The following is a 20,058-nucleotide window of genomic DNA, read 5'->3' as shown; positions in this document are numbered from 1 at the left end:
GCAGGTTAAACCAAAAAATCTAGATACAGCATTGGTTGAGGACACATGGAAACAAGTACTGTTGTACCCAACTAGTGCAAATATCAATTGGTAAAGCCATTTTGGAAGGCAGTTTGTCAGTAAGTTTCAAAATCCTTAAAAGCATGCATTTTTTAACCCAGGGAGTTCTCTTCTGGGCATATACCCAATAAAAGCAATGAGATATGTTCATCCTGATATTATTTGTAGCAAAAAGTTGAAAACTCACCAAGTGTCCAACAAAAGATTATTAAGTAAGTCTTAGTTCATATTTTCCCCCCACTTTCATTACACTTTTCAATTTGTCTCACATGCCTTTATCATTGCCACTTTTTTCACTGTCTTTATGTCTTATAATCTTTGACTTCGTATTCAAATTTACATTTCCTAATTATTTGAACTCAGTTTGAAATGATTCATTTTGGTCCTTTTTAAAAATATTTTTGTGCTTTCTATTATAAATTATGTCATTGTAGAAAATTTAGAAAGTCATAAAAACATAAAGGAGGAAAAAAAATCATAACTCCATCACTCAGTGTTAATGTCTTGGTATAGTTCATTCCAGACTATTTTCTGTTTTTTAGCATAGATTATAATGAAGATATAGCTCTTATGTTTATTTTACGTGGTATTTTGCCAGATCATTATGTAAACAAGTGTCAACACAAATTTACATTGTAAACATGTATCATAATTCTGACATTCTCTGCTTTCTTATTTTTGTAGCTTATGCTTAGGTGGTTTGTAATTTTAACTGTTATACATAAGACTGCGATATATTTTCATGTATAAAGCTATTTGCTTTGGAATAGGTGAGAGAACATACTCATATTTTGAGTCCTATCATTTTATAATTATATGGCTCTTTTCTGCAGTTGACATAATATAGACCTGTATGAAAAGCAAAAGAGAATTAAAGAGATTACAACAACATTCCACCTAGGATCATTTTTATTTTCCTCGTACTTATAACTGTATACTAAAAGAGAGAAATTATGATACTACGCTCCCAGTAAAATCTTTCAAATTTGACTGTTAGGTTTCCAGGTCATTCTTCTGGCTAGCATAGCCACCTCTGTTACCCTTTTTTGTGTGTTTTTTTTATTAAAGATAACGATGAACCTCTCTTGAGTGGATCTGGTGATGTATCCAAAGAATGTGCAGAGAAAATTCTTGAAACATGGGGAGAACTGCTGTCTAAATGGTAAGTTGTAATAAAATAGTTCTCCTTTTCACCTGTAATTCTTATTTTATGGGTATGGAATTTTACCTAACATTATTGAATTTTGGAGCCAATAATAAAGACCTAAGTATGAGGTTCACATTCTAGAATCTCTGTTTTTAGAGGTTTATAAAGGTAGTAGTGAAGATCTGAAATCAACTTTCAAAATATCAGAAACCTAATAAATTCACATTGCTGCAGAAAATATTTATTCAAACATGGAAAACATGGGGAGAATAAACAAGGAAAGAAGTCATTTGTATTAAAGTGGTTAGGAACCACTGACTGGTTAAGATAATACACAGTAGTTAAGACTATACACAATAATCAGGTTTAGAAGATGCTCACACAGTGCATAGAGCCATGGTATGAGACTCCAGGTGGGATTTTTCCTTATCTGTGTTATATGCCTCACGTGACAGAGCAGCATGTTATAAACATGGTATATATTAATTGCTCTACCAATTACTTTTCCTACTAACACTTGTAAAATTCAGGAATTTCTCATCAGCTCAAAAGATGGTTTGACAACAACATTAAACACTATCCTCTAGGCTGTCTAAAGAGAGCACACTACCTTCAGGTATTTATTAATGGTATCAGAGACACTCTGATAAATCAAACTGGTGAGACATTTATGTAGTTTCCTTTCCCCATTGTGTAGGATGCCTGTATATGCTGAAAAGAGCTGAACTTGAAAGTGATCTGAGTAGTTTTCTATTTGTGACTTTCTGGTTATTAGGGTTGTCTATTAGCTCCCCATGGACCTGTTATTTTGGAGTCTGATTTTTCTCTGAAGTTTTAACTGTTGAAACCTTCACTCTATTCTTAGTAAAACTGTGTCTCAGCATTAAAAAAAACTTCATGCCCTTAAGGGATGGGACTACAAATGGGCATCATCTGCTTCTAGCACTCTCACAGTGCTTTACACTTCTGGTAAAACACTCTCCACATTGGGAAATGTCAGATGTGTACAGGAGGAAAATGCAAACCAAAGCATGGTTTGTCTTTACACAAGTGGTTTTAATAAATGAACTCTGCAAAAGCCCCCCGGGGGAATAGTTTTCATTTATTTTTGATATTCCTTTAGCAATCAGGAGACAAACCTGCTGATGCTCTCATCACAATATATTTTCAGTTCAGTGATTTTGGAGTGTTTGGACTGCTGCTGGCAGGAATTTCATCTGTATAAAAAGGTTTCTGCTCTAAAATAGAAATGTAATTGAGTCTTGACATGGTTATATAATAGCGTATTTTAAATTATTTATATATAGCATCTAGGTTTTATAAAATGAACTCACCAGCATTTTATACAATTGCTTGGAATTTGCTTTGTTTATTCATTTTGTTATTCATTTGATTAAATGATACCCTTATCTTCTTCAAATATATTAACTAAGTTTCCATCTGTCTCAACTGTCTTTCAGGGTGTTTAAAACTGTTTTTGCTGGTTTCAGTCATGTCTTTAGAGATAATAATACAGTTTCTCTTCTTCAATTCATTTTTTCATTATTTTTTTCATCATTATTATATGTGTACTGTAATAGGAACCATCACAATATCATGGAGTTTTAGAGCCTGGTAGACCTGGCTTCAAATCCTACCTCTCCTATTTCTAAGCTGTATGATGTTGGGCAGGTCACTTAACTCTTTTGAGTCTGTTTCTTCATTTACAAAATACAAGTCTGTAGAACCACCACTCAGGATTATTCTAGATTAAAAATAATAGATGTTGTAATGGTAGTAATCATAGTAAGAAGTAATAGATTTATCATGTATCCGGTGCTGTGCTAAGTTATGTTCTCTGTTTCAACTATAACAACCTTATAAAATAGTATCCATTTTTATAGATGAGGAAACTGGCTTAGAGATTAAGTCAGCAATTCTAGTTAGTAAACAGCACCCAGAATTTTTAACACAGTCAAGTCTGATCCCAAAGCTGGTTTATTTAACTCTACATTAGATTTTAGTGGCAGTAATTGTAACAAATATACCTTTGCGCTCTAATTCTCCAAGTTCATTTTGATATGAATTTTAGTCAATAAGAGAACTAATGTCAGTAATAAAATAGTATGTTGAGTTAGCTAGTTATTATTATAAGTGACATAAAATTATTCTGAAAATAATTTCATCAGTATAAATCAAGCTAGGGTTATCAAATAATCCTAGGGTTAGGTTTATTTTTTTTGTAAAGAGCCAAGTATAAATGTTTTAGGCTTTGTGGTCAATAGTCTCTGTTGCAGCGACTCAACTCTGCTGTTGCAGTGTGAAAGCAGCCATAGACAGTACATAAAGAAATAAAAATGGCTGTTTCAATAAGAGTTGATTTACAGAAACACATGGTGAGCCAGATTTGTCCCACAGGCCAAAGTGTACCAATCCTTGAATTAGGTAATAGGACTACTTTTGTCCTTTCTGCTCCCACCTGTTCAACTTTTATGTAGTTTTTTTTTTTTCTAAGCAAAGCCCAAACTATACTGAACTATCTATAGCTCTTATACTAGGGTGCTAGCGTCACAGAATTAACCATTTTTAAATGTACTGTGCATTACTGTGCTAGTATTCTGGGAGAATTTTGAGAAAAGTCTCAGACCTTTTTGTATTTTGATAGTGGTCATTTTGTACCAGTAACTTCTGTTTAAATCTGATAGTCACAGGAATTCCTCTGTGTCAGGATCCTGCTTTATGCGTCAGTAATGGTGGCTTTCAAGTCACAAAGCAGCTATGACGTAACATAGAGCGCATTCATTGGTCTTAGAGTTTGAGGCTACCTCAGTCTTGTAACCAACTTCCCTGAACTTCTTTCTGCATCTGTAGAACTGGAGATACTACCACATACCTCAGATGGTTGTTGTAAGCAGCAAATAAAATTATATGCAAAAGCACTTTGTAAACTAATACCAACATTTCAAGTTTTTTTTTTATAATTTAATGCTGTGTTTCCTTTATTTATTATTTATTTCATTGTACCGCTTCTTAATTGCAGCTCTCGGGCTCCTTAGTTGTGGCATGCGAACTCTTAGTTGTGGCATGCATGTGGGACCTAGTTCCCTGACTAGTGACCGAACCTTGGCCCTCTGCATTGGGAGCTCAGAGTCTTAACCACTGCGCCAACTGGGAAGTCCCTTAAGATGTTTTATTTCCCCCCAGAAAAAGTATTTTAGGGAATTCCCTGGCAGTCCAGTGGTTAGGACTCTGTGCTTCCACTGCAGTGGGGACATGGGTTGGATCCCTGGTCTTGGAGCTGAGATCCCACATGCTGCACAGCACGGCCCCCCAAAAAAGTTGTTTTATTTCCCCCATTTTGTAGATGAGATCAATGAAGCTCAGAGACTTTAATGACTTGTTTTGATGTTATAATAGTACAGTAGAAACTTTCTTATCCACCATAGTTATTCAAAAAAGTTACTGGAAGTAAGGTGTCATAAAAACTGCTGAAATCATATATCTTTATATTTATTCTCACTTGGAACAAATGTATATTTAAATGTAAAACATAAAAATACACAGTTCACTTATCAATTTTGATGCAGAGTCGAGCTCTTACCTTTGGCTATGTGTCAGATGATTGGAATTTTGCTTTGTTTTTCTTATACAAACTACAACCATAAAGCTGTGCTTTCCAGTTTTGCTTTTTATCAAAAAAAAAAAAGTAGAGTAATAATTTAAAGATACTTTAAGAAGCAGTCTGACTTCAGAATTCTTTCCTCCACTCAATCTTTTACAGTTATACTGGCTCCATCTAGTCCAATGACTTTTTTTTAATATATTACCTTTATTAAGTCTTTGTATATCATTTAGTTTAGCTTTCATAAAAATAACACTCTTTTAGAGAAGCTGTCTTTTATGCACTTATGGATTATGTATTTATTTTTAGGCATCTTAACTTAAGTGTGAGGCCAAAGCAGTTGTCATCCTTAGTAAGAAGCGGTGTTCCTGAAGCTCTTCGAGGAGAAGTCTGGCAGCTGCTAGCAGGTTGTCACAACAATGACCACCTGGTAGAAAAATACCGAATTCTCATCACAAAGGTAAGGGGATGATAATTCAGCTTCAGCATTAGTTCTTTTAGAAATTTATTATAAAAAGATCATTGTGGCTATTTGATTTCTTTTTTTTTTTTTTTTTTTTTTTTTCTCTTTTTGCGGTATGCGGGCCTCTCACTGTTGTGGCCTCTCCCGTTGCGGAGCACAGGCTCCGGATGCGCAGGCCCAGCGGCCATGGCTCACGGGCCCAGCCGCTCCGCGGCATATGGGATCCTCCCAGACCGGGGCACGAACCCGTATCCCCTGCATCGGCAGGCGGACTCTCAACCACTGCGCCACCAGGGAGGCCCTTGGCTATTTGATTTCTAAGAATTTTATATAATTCCTTTATCTGATGTAAGAGTAGAACTTGGATACTTCTGTCCCAGAGTTATTTCTAGTGTTGGCACAGAGGAGAAGGCATAGGTTTTCTTCCTTCCTTTGCACCTCAGAGGCAAAAGATGGCCTCTACCCTGTATCTGAATCTCTTTTGACCATAATTTCATTCTTAGGTCAGTTGTGCTGTGCCATGTGTAAAAACTTTCCTTTGTTTGTTTGTTTATGTATTTATTTATTTTTTGTGGTACGCGGGCCTCTCACTGTTGTGGCCTCTCCCGCTGTGGAGCACAGGCTCCGGACGCGCAGGCCCAGCGGCCACGGCTCACGGGCCCAGCTGCTCTGCGGCATGTGGGATCTTCCCGGACCGGGGCACGAACCCGTGTCCCCTGCATCGGCAGGTGGACTCTGAACCACTACGCCACCAGGGAAGCCCTCTTTTGTTTATTTTAATCCCTTTCACACTTCAAAGAAATGTGCTCTTTGTAGATAAGGCCTAGTCCTAGTTTTTACAATTGGAAGAACATGGTTCTTTTATCTTAAACCATATTCCCTTTTAGTTCATTCCTCTAAAGTGAAGAATTCTGTTTTTTATAGTATCCCCTTCTCAAGTTCATGAATGCTCAAGGTTTTGCAAGTGAAACAACGAAATTTTTCCTTGTACAAGTATACAAGAATTTAAACTAATTTTTTGCAAGGTCAGGCTGTGCTTTGTGCCTTTTGCAGGACCCATGGCACTGGTTATAAGTTTTGTTTTTGTTTTCTAAAATTCTTCAAGCTTTTATCTTTAGGAAGCAGTTTCTCCAATGATATGCAAATCCCAAACCTGAATTATGAATGAATTTCTCAGAACCCCCAGTAATAAATGAGAATTTTTCAATGTGACAAAAGGTGGGACTTCTTTTAAAAATATATTAAAACCTTATGAGGTGAATAGTATCTCTATAAAACTATAATTAAGAAAAAAAAAACCTTATAGGTAAGGACAACATTTGAACATGAAATCAGATCTTTCCTCAGCAGAAATATGACTTTTTTTAAACACCTTTATTAGAGTATAATTGCTTTACAATGGTGTGTTAGTTTCTGCTTTATAACAGTGAATCAGCTATACATATACATATATCCCCATATCTCCTCCCTCTTGCATCTCCCTCCCACCCTCCCTATCCCACCCTCTAAGTTGAGAAAAATGACTATTATTTGCTCAAAATATTAGTGTTTCTATTCATCATCTTGTTTCCAGACAGATGTATTTTCCCTCAGGAACTAATATTCTGTTTCCCTTCATTATGTTGCTGTTATTGTTTAATCAGCTGTATTGAGTGCCTATTACAACCACAGTGCTGGAGCTAGGAGGTCAAACACAAAAGCAATTAACATAAATCATGTGATAGTCTGGAAAAGCACAGTGGGAACCATCAAAAGGGGTGATTAATTCAGCCTGGGGGAATAGGAGAGTCTTTATCAGGAATATGATGTTTAAGATGGGTTCCAGAAAAGACCTCCCCAGGCATGGAAGAATGGCAGAGCGTTGTACTCATAGTATCATTGGAGACATGGAAGAACAAGGTTATGCAACATGTATGGCTAGCAAAAGTACACTTAGTTGATTTTTTTCTTTTATTGGCAAATCCTATTTTGGATGTGTAATTATAACATTTTGAAGTCCTTTGAAATGTTTGGCCAAAAATTATTTCTTAAATATTTGTGGTGTGGCTACTCATAGAGGTAATTTAAAGACATGAAGTATCTGGGCTTCCCCGGTGGCGCAGTGGTTGGGAGTCCGCCTGCCGATGCAGGGGATGCGGGTTTGTGCCCCGGTCTGGGAAGATCCCACATGCCGTGGAGCGGCTGGGCCCGTGAGCCATGGCCCCTGAGCCTGCGCGTCCGGAGCCTGTGCTCCGCAGCGGGAGAGGCCACAACAGTGAGAGGCCCGCGTACCACAAAAAAAAAAAAAAAAAAAAAAAAAAAGACATGAAGTACTCTATATTTCTGGTTCCATGAAAATGGTGATATCTGTTTCTCGAATAGGAACCTGGTAGATATTATTGTAATTGACATTTTAAAAATTTGTTCTGAATTTTTTTGAGAGGAGAAACTACTTTAAAATTTTTTTAATTTATTTTTACAGCAAGCTGTAATTTACATAGGCTAAAATACACAACTTTAAAGTGTACGGCTCCATTACATATGAATACACTGCTCTGATCATTACCAAAAGGAAGAATATATCCATCACCCCAAAAAGTTATTATTGTCCCTTTCTAGTCATAAGCACTCCTACGCCACCCCTGAAAAACCATTACGGTAAGTCCCCTACATACGAACCTTCAAGTTGTGAACTTTCAAAGATGCAAACACGTTTGCATGTCCAATCATGTAAGTTTGTTCACATATCTGGCGTACATTGTCACGTGGTGCATCGTGTACAAGTGGTTGTGCTTTTGTGTTCTTTACTGTACAGTCCTGTATAGAGTACAGTAGTACAGAATCTTTATTTCAAGACCAGGATGTCCAGAAGCCAGCATGAGAGCAGTGGTGATGTAGCTGGTACTACTGTACTTTTCAAGGTACTGTACTATAAGGTTTAAAATGTTTTCTTTATTTTTTGTTTTTATTTGTATTTTTATGTATTGTTTGTGTGAAAAGTATTATAAACCTATTACAGTACAGTACTATATAGCCAATTGTGTTAGTTGGGTACCTAGGCTAACTTTCTTGGACTTGGAAACAGATTGGACTTACGAAAGCGCTCTCGGAACAGAACTGGTTCATATGTAGGGGACTTACTGTATTCTGACTTCTCTTTCCCTAGATTAGTTTTTTTTTTTTTTTTTTCGGTACGCGGGCCCCGCACTGTTGTGGCCTCTCCCACTGCCGAGCACAGGCTCCGGACGCACAGGCTCAGTGGCCATGGCTCACGGGCCCAGCCGCTCCGTGGCATGTGGGATCTTCCCGGACCGGGGCACGAACCCGTGTCCCCTGCATCGGCAGGCGAACCCTCAACCACTGCGCCACCAGGGAAGCCCCCTAGATTAGTTTTGATTGTTCTTGAACTTCATTTACAATCATACAGTCATGCAGCATGTACTCACTTGTATTTGACTTCTTTTGCTCATCCATTTTGGGAGTGTATCAGTAGTTTTTTATTTGTTTTCATTTTTTTAATTGCTGAGAATATTCCATTGTATGAATAAATCACACTTAAAAAATCTGTTCTGCTATTATAGATGTTTATGGCTTTTTTTATTTCTCCCTGTTTTAGCTTTTATAAAGCTGCTGTGAACATTCTTGTGTATATTGATACCAGGTGCTATGGTCTGAATGTGTCCCTTAAAATTCATGTTGAAACCTAACCACTATACCAAGGACATAGTAATGAAGCAGGGCCTTTGGGAGGTGATTAGGCCATGAGGGCAGAGCCCTCATGCTTGGGTTAGCACCATTATAAAAGAGTCTCGGGAAAGATCCCTCCCCACCTTGCACCATGTGAGGATACAACTAGAAGTCGGCACTGTGCAGCCCAGAAGGTGGCCTTCACCAGAGCCCAACTGTGTGGCACTCTGATCTTAGACTTCTAGCCTCCAGAATTGTGAGCAATAACATTCTGCTGTTTATAAGCCATCCAGTCTATGGTGTTTTGTTATAGAAACCCAGGCAGACTAAGACAGTGCAGTCTTTTATTCAGTTTTTCTTCTGTTGGTAGGCATTTATTTTGTTTCCAGTTTTTAGTCTCTAAATAGTGTTTACTAAACAACCTTACACATGTTCTAAATCTTTGACTTTTATTGAATAGTCTCAGTAGTGTGATTGTTGGATCAAAGGGTAATATGTTTTTTAAACTTGTTATTTAATTTTTGTATTTAATTTACTTATGTCCAGATTGCCTCTCTGAAAGGCTATGACAGTTCACAGTTCCACCAGCAATGTAGGAACGTACCTATTAACACATATCCCAAACAGTATTAGTTATCACTGTAATTTTTGCTGTCGGTGGTTGTAAGTAATGCCAGTATGTCTTTAGTTTGCAATTCCCTGACTACAAATAAATTTGAGCGATTTGCTCTTCCATGAATTATCTCTTTATATTCTTTGTATATTTTTCTGTTAACTTTAAGATGTCAGTTTCTCAGTACTTTATATAATTATATTCTTTGTAGCTTCATTATAAATATCTTTCTAGAATTTTAGATTTATATTAACTTTATGGTTTCACGCCATATGAAACACTTTCAATTTTTATGTAGAAAATTGCATCTTGGTTAAGGTCTCTCCTACCTCTAGATTTTGTAAATATACTTTCCAACGTTTCCTTGTGAGATTTTTATTGTACGTGTTATATTTTTACATCTTTAATCCATCTGGAATTTATTTTTGTACATGGCATATGATAGCAGTCCAATTTTACTTTCTCCCAGATGGATAACCAGTTGTGCTACTTCTATTTTCCTACTGAGTAGAACTGCCATCTTTGTTATGTCTTAAATTCTCATATATGCTGGGATTGATTTCTAGCTTGTTCTATTTATTTATTTTTGTGTATTCCTGTACCAGTACTGTTTTGGCTTTGAGTTATGTTCTAATATCCGGTAAAGCAAGTCTTTTTTTTTTCACTGTTTCCTGTTTCATATTTTTCTTATCTATTTTTGCATATTTAATCTTCCATATAAACTTTAAAGTCATTTTCTCCAGTCTCACCATTATCCTGAAAGCTTATATAAGGATTCTAGTTTGAATTACATTTAATTTACATATTAATTTAGGTTATAAGATACATTGTTATAATATCTTTACATCTGAGAATATGGTATGCCTTTCTACTTGTCAAGGTCTTACGTCCGTTAAAGACTTCAGAGTTGCCTTCATATATGTCTTGTTCCTCTTTTGTTAAATTTATTACTAAGAATTATCTTAGATTGTTCTCGCTATAGCAGATGGAATATTTTTTTTTCTGATTTCCATTTCTAAGTAGCTAATTGCTACAACAGAGAATAGATATTAATTTTTTCTAATTCTCCATCTATCTACCTCTTGATATTTTGATTAATCCTCCTAATTTTATACTAGCATCTTTTAAGATTTTCAGGTGTATGATAATATCAGCAGCAAAAACAGTTTCACTTCTTTTTTCACTGTTTATGCAGGCTACTAAATTTTCTTGTTTTTATATTTGATAGAAGCTTTAAGACAGTGTTTAATGATGGTGATAACTAGCATCCCTATTCAGTTCCTGATTTTAATTAAAATGGTCTTAGTTTTTCAGACTTCTGGAAAGCATGCTATTCAATTGTGGGGTTTTTTTGGTAATACTTTTTATTTTATTTAAATGATTTTATTCTATCTCAGGCTTTGATTTTTTTTATTAGGAATGTCTACTGAAATTTTATGAAGGACTTTTTCAGCACTTAATAGTGAATATGATTTTCTTTAACTTGTTGATGGAGTAGATACGTTATCAACATATGATAGACTTCTTGATATTGACCTACCCTTGGCTTCATGGAGTAAATTTCTGCAGACCAAATACTCCTGGATTTTTAGTTTTCTGTTCTTTCTGGTCTTTGACAGAGGGTTCCTCAACCCTAGTCTCTAGTTAGAACTTGTCAGGCACAGGGGAAAGAAACCCTAAGTAATCCACAGGGACTCCTACGGGCTGTCTTACTCTCAGCTGTAAGACCTATAGCTATTTGGGTCTGGTAAATCAAATAAATTGGAGTTGAGAATGGAGGGAAAAGAGGGTGCTTTCTGGTCTCCAGCTTCCAGAATCATCCTCTGGTCCTTCTTTCTTTTGGTTATTTTTCACCTTTTATATCAGTGACTATTTATTTTGCTTAGTACCAAAAATTTACATCAGAATGGCTTCCTTAACAGATTCTTTTAATAAACAAAAGAATAATGAAATAGCAGCGTGTTCTGATGTTTCTCTTTCCTTCCATCCAGTCAGCCTCGTGTTTTCTGAAACCTATTTGCATTGTTTTTGCTATTGATTTTAGTGGCAAACCTCAGTGGTAACAGTCTTTTGCCATGAATTTCAAGTTTTTATCCAGAGCCAAATAATCGATATTTACATTTCTGATTGCCCAAGGGAAGCCCTGGAGGCCCAGCCACATTTTACCAGTCTGGAAAAATAATTTAAATATCTAATTATAACTTCATTATTATGCAGATTGTTTTGTTTTAATTAAAAATCTCTTCCTGGTCGATTTGGTAATAGTCAAGGATTCAGTAATATTTAATCATAAGAACCTCCTGTGGATACTAAACAAAAAGAGGATCAAGTTAGCAAAAAGAGCACTGGCCATGAAGTTAGGAAGTGTCTGGGTACTAGTTTCAGCTCTGCCACTGGCTTACGTGAACTCAGATGAGGTTCTGACTATTTGCTTTTCTCTGGTGAAATGAGGTTGCTGAAGTAAATGGTTGAGCTTCCTTTAAGTTTCCTTTAAGCTTTAACATTCTGGAAAAATGAAATGGAATGTTTGAGTCCTGCCCCCAAAATAGCCTGTGATTCTACTGGTTCCAACTCAGTACTCTTGCTATCTGATTCTGTAAGAAAACAGATTGCCAGTGGACTTTTGGAACTTTATTGTCTGCTCCCTATAGCAGTTGCCATATAGACTGAATGTTCTTGTCTCCCCAAAATTCATATGTTGAAACCCTAACACCACCCCCACCCCCAACAATGTGATGGTGTTTGGAGGTGGGGCCTTTGAGAGGAGAGTCAAGATTCAAGGGGCCTCTCAAGAGGGTAGAGCCCTCATGAATGGGTTTAGTATCCTTATAAAAAAAGACCATAGAAAGCTCCCTTGCCCCTTCTGCCATGTGAGGACACAGTGTAAGATGACTGTGGATTCTCACCAGACACCGAATTGCCAACACCTTGATCTTGGGCTTCCCAGTCTCCGGAACTATGAGAAATAAATTTGTTCTTTATAGGCAATTCAGTCTATGGTATTTTTGTTATAGCATTCCTAATGGACTGAGATACTATTCCTTTAAATTGTTATTTGTGAAAATAATTTTTAAGTCCCTATATCCCATCTTTGTAAATTCATTTACCATCCGATGAGTTTCTGTAAGTCATATCTGTCCAGGCAGTTTTCAAGTTCTTTCTGAATTATAAGACTATAAAAACATAATTAGGTTTGGTCATATTAAAATTGCTGATATCTGACAATGTTTGATTTGCAAATAGGCAATTTCACATGCATCAACCTAATAATTATGGGTGAATTAAGCTGTTACCATACTAGGATTTTACTTGAAAGGTCTTCCCATCCAAAAACAAATGCCTGTTGTTTTATTAGGCATTTGTTGTTTAGTCAATGAGAAATACCTTTGAAAGCCTGCTTTGTGCCAGCCGTGTGTTAAGGTCTTATGGATATGCCCATGAATAAAATATACCTGTTCTCAGGTTTGGGGGAATCTACAGTCTAATGAGGGAAATAGGCCATTAACTAACCATTTGGAATAAAGTTGCATGAGGGTTATAGAAAAGAAGATACATATTGTTGTGCAGCAAATGACAAGGACTTCTCATCTAAGGGTTCAAAAAGTTCTCTTGTTCAGAATTATCCAAGGAGGGGGATTGTGGTGGTAGGATAGTGGTGCATGTGTGCATGGCATGTGTGGTGTTAAAAGTCAAGGGGAAAAGCATGTTCTCAAGGGTGATAAAGAGCTTGGCAATTTCAGAGTGTGAAAGTAGGTAAAGCCAGAGAAGGTAGGTAGGAGCCAGATCTTAGAAAGCTTAAATAAGGCATATTTAATATCTCAGGCAATAGGAAGTCATTTTAAGTAGGCAAATCATATATTCAGGTTTGGAAGGCAGTATGCAAAGTGATTTAGTGTGTCCATCTAAAGGTAGATTGTCTTGATTCAAATCCTAGTTTTGTATTCAGGCCGTTGACATTGGGCAATTTAGCATTAAACCTTTTGTTTCCTATGTGTAAAATGGGATAATAATAGTATCTTATTTGTAGAGTTGTTAGAATAACTTAGATAATGCATGAAAACACTTAGTACAATGCATAGCCCCTGGTAAGTATAAATTAACCGCTTAGTTATTGTTATTATTTATATTATCATTGAGTTAGAATGGAGTAAGATTAATTGCAGCAAAACCTGTTAGTAATTCATGCAAGAGATAATTGTCACTTGGTTTGTTTTCGTGGCAGAAGGGATAGAGAAAGAGATAACTTCTTGAGAGAAATTTCAGAGGTAGAATCCTTGGCACTTGGTGATTGAATGAATGTGCGAGATGAGGGAGAGGGAGGAATTAAATTGGGTTTGGAATGACATCAATATAAATACACCCACATCAGCTGAACTAAAATAATATGTTAATTAAATAAATCAACATTTAAAGCTCATTTTTACTAAATAATAAGTGATAGATAATGCCCAGAAGTGAATCTTACGAATTTGAAGCACTGAGATTGATCCTTTTCCATCTAGAGTAGATAAACTGCTGAGGAGGCTGGGAGAAGAATAAATGTAATTTGAACAATCTTTTCTCTTTTTCGCTTGGTGTTTCCTTTCTCTTTCTGCCATTTTTCATTTTTAGTTCTGTGATTTGGTTATTTTAATTTTTTAGTGTTAGGTTGAGTCATATAGAAGTTGCCATTTTTGTAGATTAGAAAATATTTAACCAGAAATGAAATGGTTAAATATTAACAATTTCACATGGTTCACCTATTCTCATTCTGTAAAAATTTTTAACTGGGGCTGTAGGTGTCTATTTTGAATTAAATTGAGTACCAAGGCCATCTGAAGGAATGTTGCAGTGATGGCGTAAGGACAAGTGGAACTGAGCACCATGCAGTAGGTGACCTAACCTGGCATCATCTATTCAGTGTGGCTCTGGGAGGGCATCATATGGCCAGGTTTTTTGTTAGCTTTACCAAAAGGGACATGTTATATATTACTTAGGCTTTTTTTTTTTTTAACCTGATTGTATAAATAGCACATAGAAATTAGCAAATTCACAAAACATAGAAAACCATAAAGAAGAAATTAAAAATCACTTGTAATCCCACTATCCAGTGAAAAGTAGAATTGATTTTTAATGTATTTTCTTCCAGTCATATATACAGAAATACTCTTTTATTTAAAAAAAATCATGTGACTGCATTATTTTAAAAGGGAAATGTATGTATAGATTTTTGTGAGGACATAGATTTATTGCTTCCCCTTGTCATTAGTAATTTGTCTCCTATGGAGAAAATGGTGTCCTTTAATCCAAAACAAAACATTTAACTTTTGACTGATTATTTTCTTTTAACTCCTAGTATGAATATTTTGATTATAGCTCCTACAGTGGTTTTACTAAAATAGAAACAAAATGGAAAGAACTACTATTGGACTAATGGTATTGTAACAGTTTGTGGTTTTCGTTGCATTTTTATAACATTTTTAATTCTTTTTTTTTTTTTTTTTTTTTTTCCCTTTTTGCGTTATGCGGGCCTCTCACTGTTGTGGCCTCTCCCGTTGCGGAGCACAGGCTCCGGATGCGCAGGCCCAGCGGCCATGGCTCACGGGCCCAGCCGCTCCGCGGCATATGGGATCCTCCCAGACCGGGGCACGAACCCGTATCCCCTGCATCGGCAGGCGGACTCTCAACCACTGCGCCACCAGGGAGGCCCACATTTTTAATTCTTTAAAATTATCAGTTAATGTAATACCTGTTTTTATCGTTGTAACTGTCTAGTTTCATACATGAGAAACCTGAGATGGAATAAGAATAAGTTACATGCCCAAATTTACAAGTAGTTAAAAAAGCCTGGACTCTTGACTTTGGTGAATGGTTTTTCCATTTATTGAAATATAACTCTCAGATTCAATATTTATTAAGCACTCAAAACATGGAAGTTCAAAAATAAAGTCTATGTCAAATGTATAGAATATTGAGTAACCTGGTTTGGCTGGTGGGCAAGGTATTTGGGGGTTTCGGTATAGTGAGATCAGACTGGAAAGGCAGTAGGAGCCATTGAGTCTTCTTGAATAATGGAGTTCATAATAACCATAATGAAGCGTGTGCTACTGGATATTTTAACGAGGCAGAAATGAATAGATTAGAAAAATGAACAAGACTAGAAGTCCAGACAATATTTAATGATAGCCTAAAGTATTAAAAACTAAAAGGAGGAAATGAATTTGAGAGCCATTATAGAAATAGATTCATAAGATGTGGTAACTAAGAATGGTATATTAAGGGAGAGAGTGGTCAAGATGATTTCTGAGTTCATAACTGAGTGCCTGGGAAAATGTGAGAAAAGAAGTAAAAGAGTCTTATTTGGTGGGAAAAAATGTATTTAATTTTGGTCAAGCTGTGGTTGAAGTCTCTGTAGGACATCCAGGTAGAAGATGTGTGACTAGCAGGCAAATTGTAGAAGGAAAGGGGAACTCAGGAGTGAAGTCAGGTTTTGAGACATAGGCAGAGAAATTATTTGTCTAGTGGGAATAATTAGTGCCATATCATCTTTCCTTCTTGCCTTACATATGTATAGCCTCAATGTATTTGAGGAATGCAGGGCAGCAAAGTATCAAAATAACTGTTGTTATTGCCCTTAGAACTGGGCAGTCACAGTAAGAGAGGGCACTTAGGATTCAGAAGAGCCCCAGCCTCAAGCAATGCAATAGGACTGGTGGGAAAACACAGACTATTTAGGAAGGCTGTTTGAGGTTGTGTGAGAAGAAAGTAAAGTTATATACCCCCTCTGTACTAAGTATTGGTAAGCCTTTTGTATACATTATCTGCTTTATTTCTCACCAACGTCATGAAATAAGGAGTGTGATCCTCATTTTACAGATGATGAAACTGAGGCTAAGAGAGGCTAAGTAATATTAGAGCAAGGAAGCAAGGATTTGAGCCAGATGGGTGTTCAGTGCCATGGGTCTTTTTGCTGTGCCACACTTTGCCATCTTTTCCAGTAAGACCTGTCAATTACAGCTATCAAGCTTATGTTCAGTAGGTTTTTTTGAGTTCCTTGCCTTCGTGTAGTAAGCACAGCGCTTCAGATCTTAAAATGTAATTGAGTGACCGTTGCCTGCAATGAGAAAGCATGTGTGTGAAACAGATAAAAAATGAAAGTTGGATCACGTAACATATCTCCATCCAGGTGTGCAGACCTTCTGGAATGTTTACAAATGTCAACATTTGTTTATTTTACTCTACTGAGTTATGTGAAACTTTACTTTGAAGGATGAATTGAGAGACCAAAGATACCTGGAGGAAAAGGTACTAAAAATACACATTTCTAATTAATTAAAAATTGTCATAATTTTACACTCCCAATTAGCTGAAAATTGTCATCACTTATGACATCACCTGAAGAGCCACAATAAAATCCCAATTTGCCTTGTGTTAAGTAAGCACAAACAAGATTGTATATTCTAAGATACAAAGCTAGTTTGTACCATGAAACTTCCTGCAATTTTCAAACCTGGGTGGAAGTGGGTGCATTTTCTTGTCCATCTTTTGTTTGTATATTTGTGTACCACTTCTCAGCAAACTAGAAACAAGTAATGGCATCTCAAAACCATAGGATAGTGTCGAATACAGGAACAATGTAATTCCTCTTTGTGTGTGCTATTTCTGCAATATTCAGAGTAGATGGGATTTTCTTTATTTTTTCTCTTGAAAACCTAATTTTTAAGTTTGTTATTTTGGTCATGTTTCTTAAAATAGATCCATATTTAGTGAATCATGAGAGAAAATTAATGCTAAATATGTAGCCTTCTAGCTAGAACTTCTTGTGCTGAATTATGATTCCTCAGTTGTCATGCACTGTTAACACACTTTCATTCTTTAACATTGCTCTTTGTTCTATGGGAAATGCTACAAGAAAATAGGAATTTCCTCTCACCGTTACCCCTCTGGCAGTGTGTTTCAATTTAATTCCTGGCTTTCTGTCTGTCCTGGTTACTACCTCTTCTCCTTACAAGCAGTCTAAATTCTGCTCCATCTACTAAGAGGGGGATTCCAGACAGACGAGGAAACAGCCTTCAAACACTGCCCTGCAGGCATATTAAGTTATTCCCCCACTGTGCAGTCTGGAAATCAGGGAGCACCTCTCTGGCAATGAATTCTAATGAGCTGCTAAAGATGCCGGAGTGTGTGCGCGCACAGGCGTTTTCTTTCCCCTCCCCCGCCTCTTCCTTTTCCCAAGCCCCTCTTCTCCCTATTTCCCCTCCTACTCCTTTATCCCCTCCCTCTGTGTCTCATTTCTGCAGTAAACGGGGCTGAGGCACATTCCTGCTTTGCAAGGCTTTCTGTTAAGGTGTTCTGTGGCTTTTGTTTGGATCGCAGCATGCTGAATTACAGGTAATACTCTGAAATTGAGCTAGACAGGTCAATGCTGTTGAAATGTTTTCTAAGAGGCAAAATATTACATTGGAATCAATGAAGAAAATAAGTTATCTTGCCTAATTTTATTCATGGTAATTAAATTCTGTAAGCAGATTCCTCTTCTCCCCCGAAAAGCTCAAATGAAAGGAAATGGGGTTAGATTGATCTGACTTGCGATTGATTTTGTTTTATGTTGATCATGAAAGCTTGCTGTTGCTGTGCCTCCTCTGTAGAGTAAGGACCAGTTATGTGGGGTGCTACTGAGGGTAGCCGTGAATAGTTGTACCGGGTGGGGTGGGATAGAGTGGGAGGGGTGATACCAGCTCGAGCTAGCCAGGTTCTTGATTAGGGCATTGGATGCAAAATGTAAAACACTCTTTCCTTTTCTTCTATCAGCTGTTCAGAGGAGACTCATTACAACTCCTGCTGAAGTCCTAATCTTCCTCCCTTCCCTTCTGCCCCTACCCCCTGCCCTCATTGGCCTGAAGACATTGTACCCAGAGTTTGCCTTACTCCCCTGGTGCTATGTGTATGGTAAACCTGGTACTATGGCCGCATCTCGGACTGGCCAGACAACTGCTGCTGGTTCTCCCTATTCCAAGAAGGATTTAAAGGGGAATTGCACTGCAGGCAATGCACCAGAGCAGCAGCATCGGGAGCTTGGGGACTAAGGCTCCTCGGGCATTATTACAGACACACAGAGCTGACCGCAATGACAGCAGCTGCTCCTTTGAACTGTTGGCAGCAGCCAAGCGGCAGCATGAAGTGAGAGATCACTCCTGAGCTCAAGATGAACTCTACCTTGGATGGTAATCAGAGCAGCCACCCTTTTTGCCTCTTGGCATTTGGCTATTTGGAAACTGTCAATTTTTGCCTTTTGGAAGTATTGATTATTGTCTTTCTAACTGTGTTGATTATTTCTGGCAACATTATTGTGATTTTTGTATTTCATTGTGCACCTTTGTTGAACCACCATACTACAAGTTATTTTATCCAGACTATGGCATATGCTGACCTCTTGGTTGGGGTAAGCTGCCTGGTCCCTTCTTTATCACTCCTCCACTACCCGCTTCCAGTAGAGGAGTCCTTGACTTGCCAGGTATTTGGTTTTGTAGTATCAGTTCTGAAGAGTGTCTCCATGGCCTCTCTGGCCTGTATCAGCATCGATAGATATATTGCCATCACTAAGCCTCTAACCTATAATACCCTGGTTACACCCTGGAGACTGCGTCTGTGTATTTTCCTGATTTGGCTATACTCCACCCTGGTCTTCCTGCCTTCCTTTTTCCACTGGGGCAAACCTGGATATCATGGAGACGTGTTTCAGTGGTGTGCGGAGTCCTGGCACACCGACCCCTACTTCACCCTGTTCATCGTGATGATGTTATATGCCCCAGCAGCCCTCATTGTGTGCTTCACCTATTTCAACATCTTCCGCATCTGCCAACAGCACACAAAGGAAATCAGCGAAAGGCAAGCCCGCTTCAGCAGCCAGAGTGGGGAGACTGGGGAGGTGCAGGCCTGTCCTGATAAGCGCTATGCCATGGTCCTGTTCCGAATTACTAGTGTATTTTACATCCTCTGGTTGCCATACATCATCTACTTCTTACTGGAGAGCTCCACTGGCCACAGCAACCGCTTCGCATCCTTCTTGACCACCTGGCTTGCTATTAGTAATAGTTTCTGCAACTGTGTCATTTACAGTCTTTCCAACAGTGTCTTCCAAAGGGGACTAAAGCGCCTCTCAGGGGCCATGTGTACTTCTTGTGCAAGTCAGATGATAGCTAAAGACCCTTACACAGTTAGGAGCAAAGGCCCCCTTAATGGATTTCATGTCTGAAGTGGTTCAGATATTGGGTCACTGTGTGTTGTGTGTGTGTGTGTGTGTGTGTGTGTGTGTGTGTTTCCTTTTTATCTTTTTGTATTTCTAGTTCACTGGGAAATATGGGACAAAATAGTTTGACTCTAAGCAATAGTTAACAAATGATCCATCCAAAATACCTTTTAAGTTTGCAAAAAAGATTTTTTTTAATGCTTTCGAATGAGAAGAATCAGGACCATGAAGATAAATTGCTCTTGGTTCCAATTTCCATAATGTCATGGAAATGACTGTA

At 37.5% G+C, this 20,058-nt stretch overlaps 2 protein-coding genes across 5 annotated transcripts in view; both read left to right on the top strand.

Annotated features, from left to right (window-relative positions):
• The window catches only part of RABGAP1 (RAB GTPase activating protein 1), a 151,507-nt gene that overhangs the window by 67,013 nt on the left and 64,436 nt on the right, over positions 1–20,058 (top strand). For all 4 annotated transcript variants that reach the window (XM_060100658.1, XM_060100657.1, XM_060100660.1 and 1 more), the window contains 2 exons: positions 1,129–1,222; positions 5,118–5,268. In XM_060100658.1, the coding sequence (XP_059956641.1) occupies positions 1,129–1,222; positions 5,118–5,268 (245 nt within the window). The remainder of the gene's footprint in view (positions 1–1,128; positions 1,223–5,117; positions 5,269–20,058) is intronic.
• GPR21 (G protein-coupled receptor 21) lies at positions 18,735–19,784 on the top strand. The gene has a single exon (XM_060102327.1). The coding sequence runs from the start codon at positions 18,735–18,737 to the stop codon at positions 19,782–19,784; it is 1,050 nt and encodes a 349-aa protein (XP_059958310.1).

The sequence above is a fragment of the Mesoplodon densirostris genome, chromosome 6, assembly GCF_025265405.1.
Source record: "Mesoplodon densirostris isolate mMesDen1 chromosome 6, mMesDen1 primary haplotype, whole genome shotgun sequence".
Lineage (NCBI taxonomy): Eukaryota > Metazoa > Chordata > Mammalia > Artiodactyla > Ziphiidae > Mesoplodon > Mesoplodon densirostris.
The sequence above is the reverse complement of the archived record's forward strand: the minus strand, read 5'-3'. Positions and strand labels throughout refer to the sequence as shown.

Coding starts and splice junctions, on each gene's coding strand:
- GPR21 (XM_060102327.1), top strand. CDS start 18,735: ATGAACTCTACCTTGGATGGTAATCAGAGCAGCCACCCTTTTTGCCTC.